The following is a 16,957-nucleotide window of genomic DNA, read 5'->3' as shown; positions in this document are numbered from 1 at the left end:
ATGAATGGATTCACCAATGCTTGCTTACTGCTACTGATAAGGTAAATGGGGAATGTTGTCAGGTCTATAGATGAGGTGTCCTTCATAATGAAGATATGGAAGCTTGCTTTAAAAAAATCTAGATATTCTGACTGCCCCATGAGCTGAAATGCAGTATTATGTTTTGATATGAAATATTCATTAACATTTGTTCTAGAATGCTTTTAACAAAGTTTGAAGTAATACATTTGAAAGAACAGCATAAATTTGTTTCTGCAAAACGTGTTAGTTAATACTGCATTAGTATAAACTTATCCACTTGGAAAGAAAAAGTGTCATGGAACACAGGAGTATGCCTCCTTTAGATATTTGAAGCTTTTAACACTTAAGTGAGTACCAATATCTACTGTATAGCTTGGTTTCCTGAGCACTGTTGTGCATTCTTAAAGCAGTAGTAATGGAGCTGGTGATACCAACTTGTTTGAAATGTTCTTTCTCATTTTTGAATACCAGTGTGACAAAGGGAGATACTGCCAGCACAGTATTTTGTAAATAATTATATGCCACTTGTGAATATCAACATGATCTGTATAAGATGCGTGTGTTACAACTGAAATAGAACTGTATATCATGTGTTTATCAAACTAGGTTTGTACAGATGTGTGTTGAAAAGATATTTTATTAAGTGCTTGTGCTGAAAATGTAACCGCAATGTGCCATACTGGAGTAGTACAGAAATGTACATGCACTATTGTAACTGTTTACATGTATATTTTAACAGTGGAAACTGGCTAACTTCAGAAAAATAACTGAAATTAAATAACTTTATGGCTAGGCCATAACTTTCAGTTCCAGTGCAGTGGGAGATATAATGTCTGTACCAGGGGGCTCTCTGTATTGTCCTTAGGGTGAAATAATTACTAGTTTTGAAATGTGAAGGCATGCAATTGTTCTATGACTTTCAGCATCTGACAAAAATCTGAGGTCTATGTATTTTCACAGGTAGATGCTAAATACTGCTAGCTTCCAGCAGTGGGGGTTTCACCAGGGATGGAGTCAGATGACAAGAAATGATTTAATTCTGCAAGCTATCCCAGCAGTAATATTAATTTAAGAAGTCTGTGTGCGAGACACAGCATTCTGTATTCTGTCTTTGACCTGGCAACACCTAGAAGATCACCACATCTGCCTTGCTCTTAAGTAATTTAACTAGGGTATAGTGATTCTCCTAGATACAGTCAGGAATATAGCAAAGCTTAGTTTAGATATTTTCTTTATTTGAGGCCGTCCTGCAATGTTTTAAATATTTCCTGTGATTTTGAACTCTGATGTCACTATGGATATATATTTAGTATGGACTTGTTATTTTATTATTTATTACTAAATATATTTAAACCTTTCAATGTGGCTGATCTTTGTGGAGATATTTTAAGTTTTGAGAGTACTTGCATATCTATTTGGTGACACTGTATGGGCCACTCCTAATAGCCTTGTTCTTGGTCAAGCTACCATTTGTATTAATATTAATATTACACAGTAAGATTGGACACCCTTTGTTAAGGTCCTTAAAGTAGCAGATAAGGAGTTGGCTGGTGGCAGTGATAACTAGCTTATAATCTGGGCTAAAGGGGGCATAGCTAGTAAACATGTGCCAGTCTTTCCCAGGGGTGTGCATGTGTGCATAAACCAAACTTCAAAGAGTGTGTGTGTCAGCTACCTGGGCAGGAACATGAGGCACTAGTTGGACAGAGAGGGTACTGGAGGGCTTGGCTTGGCCAATCAGCTGACATCTCAACTCTATAGCTGTGCCATTGAGGAGTCTTACTGGGGATCTGGAGAAATGGGGAGAAACCAACCTCGGACTGACTGTGGTCTCTGTGTGCTCTTAAGGGAAATTTCACTTGATGCAGAGAGCTGCGTCTGGAAATACTGTGTGTACCTTGTCAACCTCCCAGTGTACGTCGCCCACTGTTGCCAGTGGTGAGGGTTGAGGCTCCTTGATTACTGGTCCAGTGGTGAGTCGTCACAACCTGTTACAGAGCAGGCTGCAGGCATTTTATCTCCAAAAGGACAGTATATCTTCATGAAGAGCTGCACTAGGTTTTCCTTTTGGAGGGAGGTTCATCTTGATGATCTCACAGACTGTTGAGTATTCCAGAAAGGAAAAAGCTATTTTGATTTATAATAATAATAATAATAATAATAATAATAATAATAATAATAGCCTAGCACTGACCTATGAACCTAACTGTCCTTGTGGGCCATTTTAAGCCTAGCCAATTAACTCATTTAAGAATCAATCCTTGTATCTTGTATGGTGTCATACTGAATGATTTGTCATTTTTTTCAAAATAGGATTTCAAGGTTTTTGTCCTTTTGTATGTAAACATAGGAGCAGAACCTAAACTTGTTCTAATACACCCGTCATACTTGACAATTCGTCTAAAGGTATGCATGAATGTGGAAAATGTGTGTGTTGTAAATATATTCTCAAAGGTGATGCTTACACATTTTCACATTTTAATATTACAGTCTTGTTTGATAAAAGATGTGATTGCAATTCTGTCATGGTGGTACATTGCTCAGTCTGTTCTACATGTTCTAATTTTTATATAGGCAAAACTGTCCGAAAATTAAGTGACAGGATAAAAGAACACTGTGGTGCCATTAGAAACAAAGACCCAGTTAATGCTCTCAGTAAACAGTGTTTTATGTAATGGTTTCACACAGTTTAAGTTTATGGTACTTGAACAGATTGATGTGTTTTTTGGTGATGGTGACTGTAAGCTACAACTCCAGGAATTGAAATGGCAGCTACGGTTGAAGGCAGAAGTTTTTCCTGGGCTGAATGAATCTCTTAATTTAAGATGTGCCCTTAAGTGGTTTCAATAATCATTCATTTTGTGTGCTCTAGGGTTGTATATAAGTAATGGTTCTATTCATATATTGGATTTCATTATTTGGTTTCACATATATTCATGCACATATTTTTATGCACATATACTTTTACTGTACAGAGGTATTCACTGTTATTTAAGGTTCTGACTTTTGACAGTTTTTGATATGACTTACTTATTTATGTATTATCGTACGCATTTGTATGAGGGTACTGAGTAGTGCTATTACTACTGGCTTAGTTGTTTATTTGTAAATATTCATGAGCTTGATGTGTTTATTATATTTTTTTGCCACTTGACATTTGATCCATTCTGAAGATGTTCCGATACTGAATAAAGGGACGAAAGCTAAATGAATCACTGTGGAGTACGTTCTTTATTTCTGCGTTATTTTTTTGATATTATTCAGTTTTTATTTTTTCTTCTGAAGTGTTATAAGCATTTATTATGGGTTCTTCATAGACCTCATTCGGTTTAATTAAGTATATATATATATTGTGTGTGTGTGTGTGTGTGTGTGTGTGTGTGTGTGTGTGTGTGTGTGTGTGTGTGTGTGTGTGTGTGTGTGTGTATATATATATATATATATATATATATATATATATATATATATATATATATATATATATATATGTCTGTATATAATGATGTACCATGCAAAATAAATTCCATGTTTTGTGCATTTTTTGAAGATCTGTTATATTCATGTTTTGATCTTATCTGTATGTATATGCAAGTATTTTCCTTGAATATATCGCTGAGGGATCTAACACCAGCTTGGGGAATTTAGTATTAAAATTATCAATAATAAAAAAATGTGAGATTCTTTACACAGTGCCTTCCAAGTTTATGGACTAAGCTTTACCCTGTCAGTAGAAGAATTCAGGGATTGACTTGCTTTGGAGTTAATTGTATATAATGTGTAATATACAGACATATATACAAGTGTATGTGTGTGTGCATTGTGGGAATTCAAAAATATCAACATGGGGTTATGGCGCTGAAGACTTTATAACCCACTGGTCTTTAGAAGCTTAACTGTCAAATGTTTCAGTTTATGGAAGATCCACCTGTGGCAAGTATTGTTTACTTGGATTGTTTTGGGAGCTCTGACCTAGTAAACATACTTTGTATATCTCGATGTGAAGAAGTTGAAGTTGTGGGGATTGTGTTTTTAATTTTTAGCTTGTTTGTTATTGCATGGAATATGTTTGTTTGTGTCTTTCGGCTTTTCCCGGTTAGGGGTCGCCACAGCATGGAATATATAGTAATTATTTAATGATTGTAGATCCTGAGCTTTTACTGTCATGTATACTTTGCCATTCTATAAAGAAGTCCGCAGCTTTTCTGTAAAGGTAGTCTCACAAGTTACAGTAATTTATTAGTTTATGCTAGCTGTGCATTTTCATTGTGTTCAATGTGCTATGGTAGCTTTGTGGAAATAGGCAAAGCTGATTACTAGAATCATATTAAATTGACAATGAGAATAGGGGGTATTAATCTTTGACTCTTTTTCTTTACAGTGGAATGAGATTGTGAAACTCTTTGTTGCTGGAATGCCAATAAGAAAACATCGCATTCATTTCAGAAGTTATGATAGCTGTTTCTGTGCGTTTGAGGCTGTGGACTGGATGCATGAACTACTTAAAGGCAACATCAACTTTGGGCCTGAAGTAAACCGTTCCCAGACTGTTCAACTTTTAAAAAAATTTCTTAAAAACCATGTTATTGAAGATATTAAAGGAGGATGGGGAACTGAAGATTTTGAGGACAATAACAGTTTATACAGGTATGTTGCAGAGAGGTTTGGAACTTTGATATAATCTGGTGTCTAAAACTGTCAGTGTTTGTCTTGCAGGTGACTTTGCAGTTATTTTGTAAGTACAGGTAATTGTTCTCAATGTATAATGTAGCAATATTTGATCTAGCCTCAGAAGTTTAAGAACAAATATTGCTATATTATATATTGAGAACAAATACCTTTACTTACAAAACAGCTGCACAGTCACTTGCAGGAGAAACACTGACAGTTTTTAGACACCAGATTATGCCATAACCTTGTTTTTTTCTCAGTTCTTATTGCAATTCCTGTTCATAGTAGCTATGTTTAATTTCTCTAAACTGGCTAAAATTTCTGTAAATATTAAATCTTTATCTTGTAAGTTATCTATTCTTATCCATTGATATTCTGTAGTCCTATCTCGCCTTCATTCTTACACATGGGTTCGGAGCCGATCCTTGGCTCCGACTCAGCCTATTACAAAGCTCAAAGTCTTCTAGTATCCCCATGGTGCACTAGTATTATCCCCAGATCATGTTTACCGCGTTGACGAGTTCAGATGTGCTTCTTCCTGGCCATTTAACACATTTTTGCTATTTTCTATATTACAGTTTAACTTTTCAAGTTATATGGCTTTTGCTATTGTTTAACAATCGTAGTTTCAGTATTGCTGAAGTGTTTTCTTTCTTCACTTTAGATAAATATTGTTGAGAACTGGTTGGCCCGGTTGGCCCTTGGCCTTGTTGTTCTCTTTGGTATCTTGTGTGCCACTTTGTTCTATTTAACGGGTGTTTTGCCCTTTGTTGTTAATTGCTTTGCTTATTGGTGCAGAAAGTTTAATAAATATTTAGTGCTTGCTGTTAAGGTGCGCGTTTGTGCTCAATTTAACCTTTCCGTGTACAGTGTTCTTTAGAGTGCGGTTTTTATTAGTGTTAGTGAGTTAGCATTAGACTATTTCCGCCTAGATATTAGTCGGATATTTAGCTGTTTAGTTGACAAGGGTTCTTTGATATTTCCGACCCTTTTGCTTCTACATCATTGAATTTGAGTAACATTCCTCTCAAACAGTTTGAATTTTAGTCTTCTCTTTTCTAGGTCCGTTTAAGTTAGAGGACCTAGTTTTCTCTCTTTTTTTCTCTGCCCAGGGCTAGGCCCGTTTGAGAGGACCTAGTCCTCGTGCTGGTGTAACTGTTGGTGGGTAAGGGCTAGACCCGTTTAAGTTAGAGGACTTGGTTCTCGTTGTGTTTGGGTTGTGTCTTTTTTTATTTATTTATTTTTTGCTGCTTCTCTGTACCATGTCTAAAGAGGCAAAAGATCATAAACCCTTTGGGTTTAAGAAATGTGTGAAATGCTCTCAGAAAATGTCTATAACCAATGGCCACAGTAACTGTGTGTATTGCCTTGGAGCCATCCATCTGCAAGAAACATGTTTGTTTTGCCATTCTTTCAGTGCCAGGGTCTTACAGGAGCGGAAGAACAAACTAATATTAAAAGGTCTCCTTAAGCCTTCTTTCAAGGAAAACTTGGCCAGTTCGTCGTCTTCCTCCAAATCTCATACATCTAAAAAAAGAAAAGGCTAAACCTTCCAAGAGGCATTCCTCTGTGCCATGTGGTGCTTCGGAACCACCTCCTAAACTTTCAAAACCAGACAAGACTTCTCCCTCCTCGGCTCCGATCGAGGCTGTTGATACTAGGACTCCAGTGTCGGTCCCATGCATTTTGAAGCCGACTACTGATAGCAAACATCGGAGCCGGTCCAGAGATCCATTGCCTGTCTCCCCAGCTTTAAGGTCCTCTATTTTACAGAGGTCCATATCTCCCACACTGTCTTCCACGAGCCTATCAGAAGAAGATGTGGAAAGAGTAGTGCTGAGACTCCTGAAGTTGTCTGCCTTGCCAAAAATGCTGCTGGCTCCGACCCAGTCGGTCCCAGAGCCACTTGAGTCCATTTCCTCTACTGTGGTTCCTCCTCCGAGCCGTGCTGGGCTTTTGGAGCCAAGAGTGTTTGGTACCACTGGTTGTGGAACCCTCAGCTCCAGCTCCCCCCAAGGTTGTCTCGGAGCTGATTTCCACTTAGACACCTTCGGTGCTGTCCCAGGGTGTCTAGGAGCCGAAGCTCTCCAGTCGGCCCCAACAGGGACACTTGGACCTGAACCTCTTCGGTTCCGAGTCTTCCTCTTGGTGCGTCGGCTAGGGTGAGCTCTGACCCTACATCTGTCTCGGAGCTGGTGGCTCTGGAGCTGATGACTCCCTCTGTCTACTTGGAGCCGAGGAGGTCTTCAGAGCTGGAGAGGTCGACCTTCGAGATGATGCGGAGTGTGCTGTCCCATTCATCAGCTCCACCCAGGGGTGCCGACACTCTTTCCCCTCGGGCACCGACATCTGTCTCAGCACCTACTCCCTCTCTCGACAGCAGAGACCCGCAGCCTCAGGAGCCCCCGGTTGGTGGCTCCCACTCTTCCGTGACCTCCCTGGAATATTCTTCTGAGGAGCCCCCTCGGAAGAGGACATGCAAGAGGAAGCATGTAGACTCCCAGGATGAGTCTCTTACCTCCAACACCGACCTCGAGGAGTCAGAAGTGTCCCCTAAGTTGTCCTCTGATGTTTCCTTTGTAGACCTCTTAGAGATCCTTAAGCAAAGGTGTGCCTGGCCCACTGTTACCCCTTTGATTAGGAGTCGGTGTACCTGAAGGCTTTCAGGTCTCAACCTTCAGCCTCTTGGGTGTCTCCACCTGTCAGCGAACGTCTAGACCATGTTAGTCGAAAAGTGTGGGAGACTCCTGATGCCATGGAGCCAGTCCTCAGGAGACCTAATACATTTTTGTCAGCCCCCAAGGAGAAGGAATTTTTGTCCAAGAGCATTCCTGTACATGCCATGGTGGTGGCGGTGGCAGCCACTAAGAAGGAACTAGCGAAGATTTCATCTGTCCATCCGCCGAACAAGGAATCTCGAACAATGGATAGATACAGGAAGCGCAACTTTTCATCAGTGGCATTCACTCTCAGATCGCTGAACTACCTAACATATTTTACAAGGCTTCAGAGAGATGTCCTTAAGGAGTTGGGAGAGACTCTACAAGGTACATCTACTGAAGGAGTCCCTGATAAGGTGTCTGCTCAGTTGTCCACCTTGAATTCCATTGTTAACTCTTCCATGAGGCTGATTTCGTATGCAGCCGATGGACCGAGCAGGGCAGCGTGTTCAGGAGTTTCCCTTAGGAGGCATTCCTGGATGCGCTTGTGTAATTTTTGTGGAGCCATTCAAGTCTACCTTTACCAACGCCCCTTTTGACTGTTCTTCCTTGTTTGGACCCAAGGTAAAAGACTCACTCACCAGGTGCAAGCAAGAAGGGAAAACACTCTCTGCCGTGGGAGTACGTTTTTACCGTCCCCTCTAGACCATATTCCAAGGGTCAGAGAGGTGGTAAAATATGGTTCAAGAAGTCCCAGAGGTTTCTCCTGGATGCACAGGGTGACTCTTCCTTCAGAGGCAGAGGAGGAGGAGCAAATGGCAGATGTCGCCCTAGAGGCAGGGGCGGACTGCAAAACCAGGGAGGCTGCGATTCGTTTTGAGGCCGACCCTATCAGTGCTCCTGATGTGGGGGCCCGGCTGTGCTTCTCTGGAGCCAGTCGGGGGTCACATTTCTTTGTATCCAGAAGCCTGGCTAAGCATCCCTCAAGACAAATGGGTACAAGGAATTATCACCAGAGGTTATTCCATACCCTTTTCTCTTCCATCTCATGTTTCCCAAGAGGATCCCGGATGTTCCATCCAATCACAGGGATCAAGCAAATGTAGAAGTGAACAAGTTGCTCGCAAACAGAGTCATCCAAACCGTCCCCGCAGACCAGGTAGGATTCGGAACTTACTCCAGATTATTTTTAGTGCCAAAACGTACAGGGGACCGGAGGCCCATCTTGGACCTCAGCAAATTAAACAAATCCGTAAAGGACAAGTTCCGGATGGTGACACTGCAGTCTATACTCCCTCTATTAGGGAAAGACACTTGGATGTGCTCCAATAGACCTCCAAGATGTGTACTACCACATAAAAATGGACAGAGTATCGAGGTGCCATCTATGCTTCCGGTTGGGAGCCAGTCACTACCAGTTTCGTGCTCTGCCCTTTGGTCTCACCACAGCCCCCAGGGTGTTCACCAGATGTATGGCAGTAGTGACAGCTCACCTGAGACGTCTAGGATTCCAAGTGTTTCTGTACCTGGATGACTGGCTCCTGACCGCCTCCACCAGGGATCTACTTCTTCAAACCAGAGATTCCACTATCCAACTTTGTGCCCAGTTGGAGATTACTATAAATTGGGAAAAGTCTGCCTTATCGCCCTCTCTCAGTTTGTGACTTTTATAGGTGCAGAAATAGACACAGTCACCATGTTAGCTTGTCTTCCAGCAGAAAGAGCTCAGAACCTCATACAAGTCCTTCAGCTACTCCCCCTCTGGAAAGGCAAAGACTGTGCTGAAACTCTTGGGAACCATGACCTCAATCATATTGCTAGTCCCTCTTGCCAGATTACACATGCTGATTCTTCAATGGCTCCTATTGTCCCAGTGGTCCTTCCAACAACTGCCTCCATCCCACCACATCATTTTAACAGAGTCCTGCAAAAAGGACCTCCATTGGTGGATCCAACCCAACCAACTAATGACAAGCACCCCATTCCTTCCTCGCCAACCCATTGCTATTTTGACTATGGATGTCTCAAAGATAGGGTGGTGGGGGGGCATTATCTAGGCAGGAATTTCCAAGGCACATGGCAAGATCACGAGGCTCACCTGCATATCATTGTTCTAGAGATGAGGGCGGTGCTTCTGGCGTTGCAAGCACTCCGCAACCTTCTTCCTCTTGGGACGATACCAATACAGTCAGACAACATGTCAGTAGTATGGTATCTCAGCAAACAAGGCGGAACCAGATCTTACCCCCTTTGTCGAGAGGCTATTCATGTTTGGAAATGGGCAATATCTTCCCAGCGCTTTCTTGTGGCAACTCGCATCCCAGGGTCAACCAAGTTGATGGCAGACAAACTCAGCTGGGCAATCTTGATGCCTCACGAGTGGTCTCTGAAGCAGGAAATAGCGGAACAGATTTTCCGCAGATGGGGACTGCCTTGCTGTGATCTTTTCGCCAGTCCGATCAGCTCCAAATGCAGCAGCTAATTTTCCCTTATCCCCCCTCCGGAGGAGTCACCGAGAGACAAACTTGTTTATGATTGGCCCCTGGGTCTCCTTTATGCTTTCCTGCCCTTTCCTCTCATATCCAAGGTGAATCGGAAAGCGAAGCTGTTGGGAAGCAGATTGACTCTCATCACTCCTTACTGGCCTCATCAGGTTTGGTTCCCCTTTCTTGGGCCTCATCTACTAGATGATCCATGGACTCTGGACCCAATGCCAGATCTCTTGACGCACATGTCAGGCTGTCTTTATCCCAGCCTCCATACCCTCAATTTGACAGCTTGGCTGCTCCAGTTCCATCCCTAGTCAGGCTTCATGATTTTTCACCTGCTGTGACCCACATTCTCACATCTTCTCACAAACCCTCCACTAGAAAGTTATATACCAGCAAATGGAGAAGGTTTTCTATCTTGGCTGAGGAAAGGAATGTTGACCCTTACACCGCATCCATTCAAGTGGTTTTAGAATTCTTGTCTGAACTTTTTCACCAGGGTTCTGCTGCTGCCACAATAAGGGTTCATTTGGCAGCAATATCAGATTTTCATTTGGGTCAATATGAGTCTAATCTGATGTCACACAGATTGTGTAAAACCTTCCTTAAAGGTGCTACTTTGCTGAGACCTCCCTTTCAGGAACCGGTAGCTTCATGGGATATAAACTTCGTCCTATCCAAATTAACATCTCCACCCTTTGAACCTGCTCATTAGTGTTCGTTGAAGTTTCTGTCTTGGAAGACTTTGTTTCTGGTGGCCATCAACATCTGCTAGACGAGTATCAGGGTTACAAACACTGTCTATCAAGCCACCTTATTTGATTTTCCACAGAGATAGAGTATCTCTTCGCACAAATCCATCTTTTGTCAGTAAGGTGTGGTCTCATAATAACATGAACCAAATTATAGAGCTTCCGGTGTTCTCTCCTAATCATTCCAACGCAGCAGAATATAGATTTCATCAGTTGGACGTTCACAGACAATTATGGTTCTATCTACACCGGACCAAGGAATTTAGGAAGTCAGACCAATTGTTTGTATCCTTCTCTGACTCCAGATTAGGTCTCCCCTTCCTGGAAAGATCTGGAGACAGAAACATTTTTCATAACAGGTGGAAACCTTTTATTATTCTTTCTGGGTAGTTTTTGTTCTGTCTTTCTATAGTTTAGCAGCAAACAAGATCTGGGGATTATACTGGTGCGCCATGGGATACCTACCTAGCCACAAGCCAACTAGAAGACTTTGAGCTTTGTAATAGGCTGAGTCGGAGTCAAGGATTGGTTCCAAACCCATGTGTAAGAATGAAGGGTGAGATGGACTACAAACATGGAACGTTATGTTGAGTACGTAACTTATTTTTTTCGCACACTGTCTAATTTGGTATAATTATTTAAACTGTAGATGCCTTTGTATTCTTTTTGAAGAATGTAAAATTACTGTTCTTAAAATGTTTTTGTAAAACTTTGGCGCATTTCTTTCTGGACCTCCACTGAAAAAGGGCATCTACCCAGTCGGACTCTGGTAATCAAATATCAATAAATAATTTTAGTTAGACGAAAATTTTAGTTAGACGAAATGGTAGAGAGAGGCAGAGCTGTCCAGAGATAGGGATTTGAATTAATTGGGAGAATTTAGGAAGTTGATGTAGGGATTGGAATTAATTAAGGAATTAAAGAAGGATTGGGGAGAATAAATAAATGAAGATATACTTATCCAGGAGTGCAAGACCACAAACAGATTTAGAAATTTAGTAGGAAGTCTTTTATTGCACTTTAATTTGAACATGATTTGATAGTTTATTAAGCTTTGCACATTGTCATAGAGGTTATAGTTTAGGTAGTTCCTGTATTACATCAAAGTTTAGGATTCGTCATGGTACACATCCTAAAATAGTGAGTGTTTGCGTAGATCAAGTGATAAGAATTTCTAGGAGGGTGCTTTGTATCTGGTATATTGGAAAAAGGCTGTTAGGAAGGGAACTGACAAGCTACTAAACATGACTGCAATTTAGTTCATTTTAAATGGTGGTGAGTTTTATTTTAATTTTGTCTTTAGAGCTGCTTCTGAGTGTTTGAAGCTGTGGACTAGTTGCATGAACTACTTAAAGGCAGCATCAGTTTTGGGCCAGAAGTAACTTGGTCCTTGTCAGGAGAAATTACTCCTGATGGTACTCCTAGCAGTGTGTAGTGAAAGCTGTATCCCAGAGGACCGGAGAATAAGCACACTAATGCCTGTGTTCAAGAACAAAGGGGACATTCAAAAGTGTGGGTAGTACAGAGGTATCCAACTCCTGTCACACTGCATGAAAGTTGAGGTAGTTGATAAATGATATGCATAGTAGTAGAAAGTAAGATGGGAGATGAGCAGTTCATATACAGATCAGGATGCAGCACAGCCAACGTGATGTCTGTAGTGAGATAGATAGCTGAGAAGAAGCTGGAGATGAGGAAAGAGTCCAACTGGGCATTCCTTGACTTGGAGAAAGCATATGACAAGGTCTCAAGAAAGCTGAGTTGAGCAGTCTTGTGGTGATTCAAAGTCTCATCAACACTGGTAGAATTAGTGCAGACTATATGCAAGGACCAAGTGACTCAAGTACAAGCAGTGTTTGGTCTCTGAGAAGTGTTCACAGAAGGAGTGAGTGCGCATTAGGATTTAGCTCTGAGCCCACTGCTGTTCATACTGGTGATGGACTATATTTGAAAGCAGGTCAGAAGGGACAGATCAACAAAGTCACTGTATGCAGACTGTGTAGCATTATGGGCCGAGTCTGAGCAAGAACTTCAACAAAGGCTAGGAGAGCAGAATGCAAAACTGAAGGCATATGGGATGAAACTTAGTGCAGACAAGACAGTTGTAAGGGTAGCACATGAGGAGAAGCTGAGAACTGAGACAGAAAGGAAAACAGTGGAACACGGTAACATCTTCAAGTATCTGGGAGAGGTAGTTGAGCAGAAGGAAAGTTTGAATGAGGAAGTCAAAGCTAGAATCAGAGGGGCTGAAACCAGCTGGCACAGGGCAGCTAGTCTAGTACTTGCCTATGATTGCCAGGGATAGTGTATGACAGAAGAGTGCCAAAGAAGCTGGATAATAAGGTGTGTGGAACAGTGGAACAAACCTGGACAGTGAAGGCAGAGCAGCTAAGAAGGTTAGAGATGATTGAGATGAAGTGCCAGAGATGGGTGCACAATGTGGAACAGATGAAGAAATGAGGACATCAGAGCAGAAGCCAAAGTAGCTCCAGTTGCAGAGAAGGTCAAACAGAACAGATTACTATAATTTAGGCACATTTGTAGAAAAGCACAAGACAATCTAGTGAAGAAGATTTAGGACAGACAGGAAGAAGGTAAGAGAAAATGAGGGCATCCAGCAAAGACACAGGGATGGATTGTGCTATATAAGACCTGAAGCAGTCGGGCATGACTGTCGAAGAAGGTGGGAGAGTGGCACCGAATTGAGAGATGACACCCCCACACCATGTAGAAAATGGGGGGTGGGGTGGCTGAAGATGATGATAGCTCTAAACAGTAATGATATTCTCAATGTTAGCTGGATTTTTATATCTTTTGAAGATGCTTTCTCTCTTGAACTACTCATCTGGACTTCTGCAGTTTCTTAGCTTTTGGACCATTTGAAAATTTTGGTTAGCTAGTGACAGAACTGGTGTTATATTCATGTCAAAGGCTGTAATTTGGAAATAGTTTCCCTTGCTATTCCATTGTTAGATTAATATTTTATGCAAATGCAGAAAATCAAATCTATTTGACCCCTCCCCAATTGATTACTATTTTATGCAAATGCAGAAAATCTAATCTATCCCCCCCCCAATTTTCCCCAAAGTAATTTAGTTTAGGAATCAACCAAGTATTGACACTGGATCATAAATGGAGATAAGAGTGTTGTTGATATATAGAAAGTATTTTCATCTCACTCTTAATTTTTTAAGCATTTTCTGATTGCTGTTCTTTCAATATCAATATGCCCTTCAAAGACCCTTTTTTTTAGAACAGCATGGAGGAAACATTTAGTTCACTACTAGGTGTGAAAATAAAAGTTGTGTTTGTATCTTTTCGGGTGTCTTTGGAGTGTGGTTCTTCGAGGCCTTCTGAACTGCTTAGATTTTCCACTACTAGGTGCCTATTTTCTGTGATATACTTTACCTGTATATGGTGCTTATGTATTAATTTGTATAATATACGTTTGCGATTATGTTGTACTTTGATACCGTTGTGTTTTAACTGTAGAGCCTTTGTCCATAGATCTGTATTTTTAACTGTATAATATTTTTGCTCTTTGTTGTTTTTTTTTTAACTGTGGAGCTTTTCTCCTTGGGCCTCCACTGAAAATGTTTTTTGCCCAGTGGACTTTCCCGGTTAACAAATGCCAATAAATAAATAAATAAACTGTTTTTCTTTGTATTATCTGTAGATTAATGGCAGATAACATATTTCAGTGTCGCCAGCTAGTTCTTGTGCTTCAGCTGAATCCTGTACGACACTTGTACATAACATGCAGTTATTCTCCATTCGTTATCAACATTCTAATGAATTGCACTGAGAAACTAAACTAGCTTGACTATCCTCCCTTGTGGCAGTTGATATTGATTTTCAGCAGAATTTGGATAAGACTGTACATTCAGTTAGAGGCGTTTTATGAAACGCACAGCTGAGATGAGATGCATTTTAAACTGGTTTAGCAAGTCATTAGAAGTACACTTTTCAAAGCAGCATTAATAATGGCCCTGAGGGGGAGGGTTATCATACATGTTAAGGTGTTAATCTCACAGATATAAGGTATATGGTTTGATTCTGATCTCTGGTTATTGGCTAGGCTTGTAATATTCTGATGACTGATAGCCTAGTATTAACCCATGAGGCCTTTGCCCTTGTTTTTATCCTTGCATCCAGGCTATTTTGCTGTTTGACTGAGTAGTGCAGTCAAAGCTACAAATGACTGGTAAGAATTCGAGATGTGGAGTACTTGTCTGCTTCCTTGAGTTTTGGTAAGTTGCTGTTACTTTGTCATGACACCTGAAGATTTGCAGAAACATTGGGCATTATGGCTGTGTAAACCTCATTCAGAGGTCTTGGTGCTTCTGTCAGCATTAGCTGCTAGCCTGAGGAGTGCAGCCCTTGATCTGTTACTGCAGAATTGAAGTAGATGATGGAGACATCAAATGAAAATCCATGATCAACCATTCTTCTGCTACATGATTCTTCGATCTGCCTCGTGTCCCTTCTGCAACCCCTGTGTTTGGTTTTGAGTCCTTCTCCGTCTTCCTAAGTCCTTTGAATGTCTTATGTGCATTTTCTGTAGTTTTGCACTTCTCTGCTGCATTTGTATCTGCCATTTTTGCTGGGGAGACTGTTGTATGAATTTACAATTCAAAACTGTTTTTTTCCACTATCAGTTTCAATCATTAAAATTTGATAGTGAAAATTGAGAACATTTTGGAGATTTATTTTCAGTACTCTGTTTTCAGGCCTTTGCAGATATTGTACATATTTTGTTTTGTTTGTTTTCTTAAGAATTTATTATAATATTTATAATTCAGTTTTACTGCAGTTGATTATGTTATTTATTGAAAAAAAATGTTTTTTCATCGTGTTCTATTATTTAATATTTTTTATTTCAACGTTATTATCTGTGCCTTATTCATGTCTTTGAATCATATGAACATTTGTAGCACAATGATAAAATTTGTTGTTCGAGTTGAAAACATCTTTTTTAGTATTGTTTATTATCTAAAAATATGTAAAATGAAAAGGGAAAGAGGGTTCCACAGCTGCAAATTGTATAGCATAAAGAAGCATAACTTTGACTTTACGTGTATCTTGTCAATCTTGGGAACTCTGGCCATTCAGAACATCTGGTGCATTGCTCATCTTCACAGGGACAGAGATTGAAAGCATTGCCTTTTAGATTAATATTGGTGAATTGATCAAAGCTATCTATCCAGTTGACAACAAAGAGACTTATCAAATATGACTCCGCATAACTTGTAGTTCAATATCATTAGCTCAGTGGGCAAAGCTTTCCCCAGGCTGCCAGCTTTCCATATATCCCACAGTTCACTGCTTTCTGCCTTCCCTCTCCAGTGATTTCTTGTCACAAATACTCCAGCAAAAGGGAAATGGCTTCAGACTACCTTTGGTAAATCTGAGCTTTTGCTTGAGTGATCACAGCTTTAGGAAGTAAACATTTTCCGCTCTTTATTCACCTGCATGGTGATCATTTTGGGGGTACTCTTTACCTAATGTCCATTGTTTTTCCCTCTTGCCCTTTTAAGTCCAGGCCGTTTCATCTTCAGTACGTCCACATTTCCTTTTAAGTGTGCCAGTAATAGTCAATTCCATCTACCAAATGTCACACAGTGTCTTTATCAATTTTTTCCAGCCATGATGCTGCACATTATTTTATGTGTCTGGTTCAGTGATTCTGTAAAATGGTGCCTTTAGAATTCACATTAGATTTTTTAATCAGGTAAGATGATGTCCATCCTCTATTGATGCCACAGGCATTAGGACTGCATGGCAAAGAAAAACTTGCCCAGGATGCTAAGCATTCTCTTGCTTTCCTATCATGCACTGCAGTTTCTTTCTCTTTTCAGATTTTTTTTTTTGTCACGCCTCCATTTAGGAGGAGAAAGATGGTTTTGTGTTGCTTTTTGTAAAGTGAAAGCACAATCTACATTTCTGAGTTAAAAAAATGCTTATTGAATTGCTCCTTTTCAGACTGATATCATTGTATTTTTATTTATTTATTTGTTTATGTATTTATGTACTTTATTTTATTTTACAATAAAATAAAATAAAGTGAATAAATAAGTATTTTCCTTGCAGAAATTTTTTCATTCTTTATTGGCAAGGGTTGTTTGCCTCACTGGCAATGCAAGGTGTCCACAGTATTTTTATATAATCCCACCACCATATTGCCATAGCAGGAAAGCCCTGGTGCAGATGTGGCCTGTGGGATTCCTTTATGGTTTCCCTGCCATTACATTTTACAGACCTTTTAGGAAAGGTAAGTGACTTGAAGCAAAAAACTATCCTCTTCAATATTTTGGGCAACATATATATATATATATATATATATATATATATATATATATATATATAT

General features: G+C 40.3%; 1 protein-coding gene across 1 annotated transcript in view; it reads left to right on the top strand.

Annotated features, from left to right (window-relative positions):
* Positions 1–16,957, top strand: part of DEPDC1B (DEP domain containing 1B) — a 676,814-nt gene that overhangs the window by 86,565 nt on the left and 573,292 nt on the right. The window contains exon 2 of the mRNA XM_044063811.1: positions 4,400–4,665. Coding sequence (XP_043919746.1) covers positions 4,400–4,665 — 266 coding nt within the window. The remainder of the gene's footprint in view (positions 1–4,399; positions 4,666–16,957) is intronic.

This window comes from Protopterus annectens, chromosome 2.part2 (assembly GCF_019279795.1).
Source record: "Protopterus annectens isolate FY-2018-M chromosome 2.part2, PAN1.0, whole genome shotgun sequence".
NCBI classification, from domain to species: Eukaryota; Metazoa; Chordata; order Ceratodontiformes; family Protopteridae; genus Protopterus; species Protopterus annectens.
This window is presented reverse-complemented; position numbering and strand designations above follow the sequence as displayed.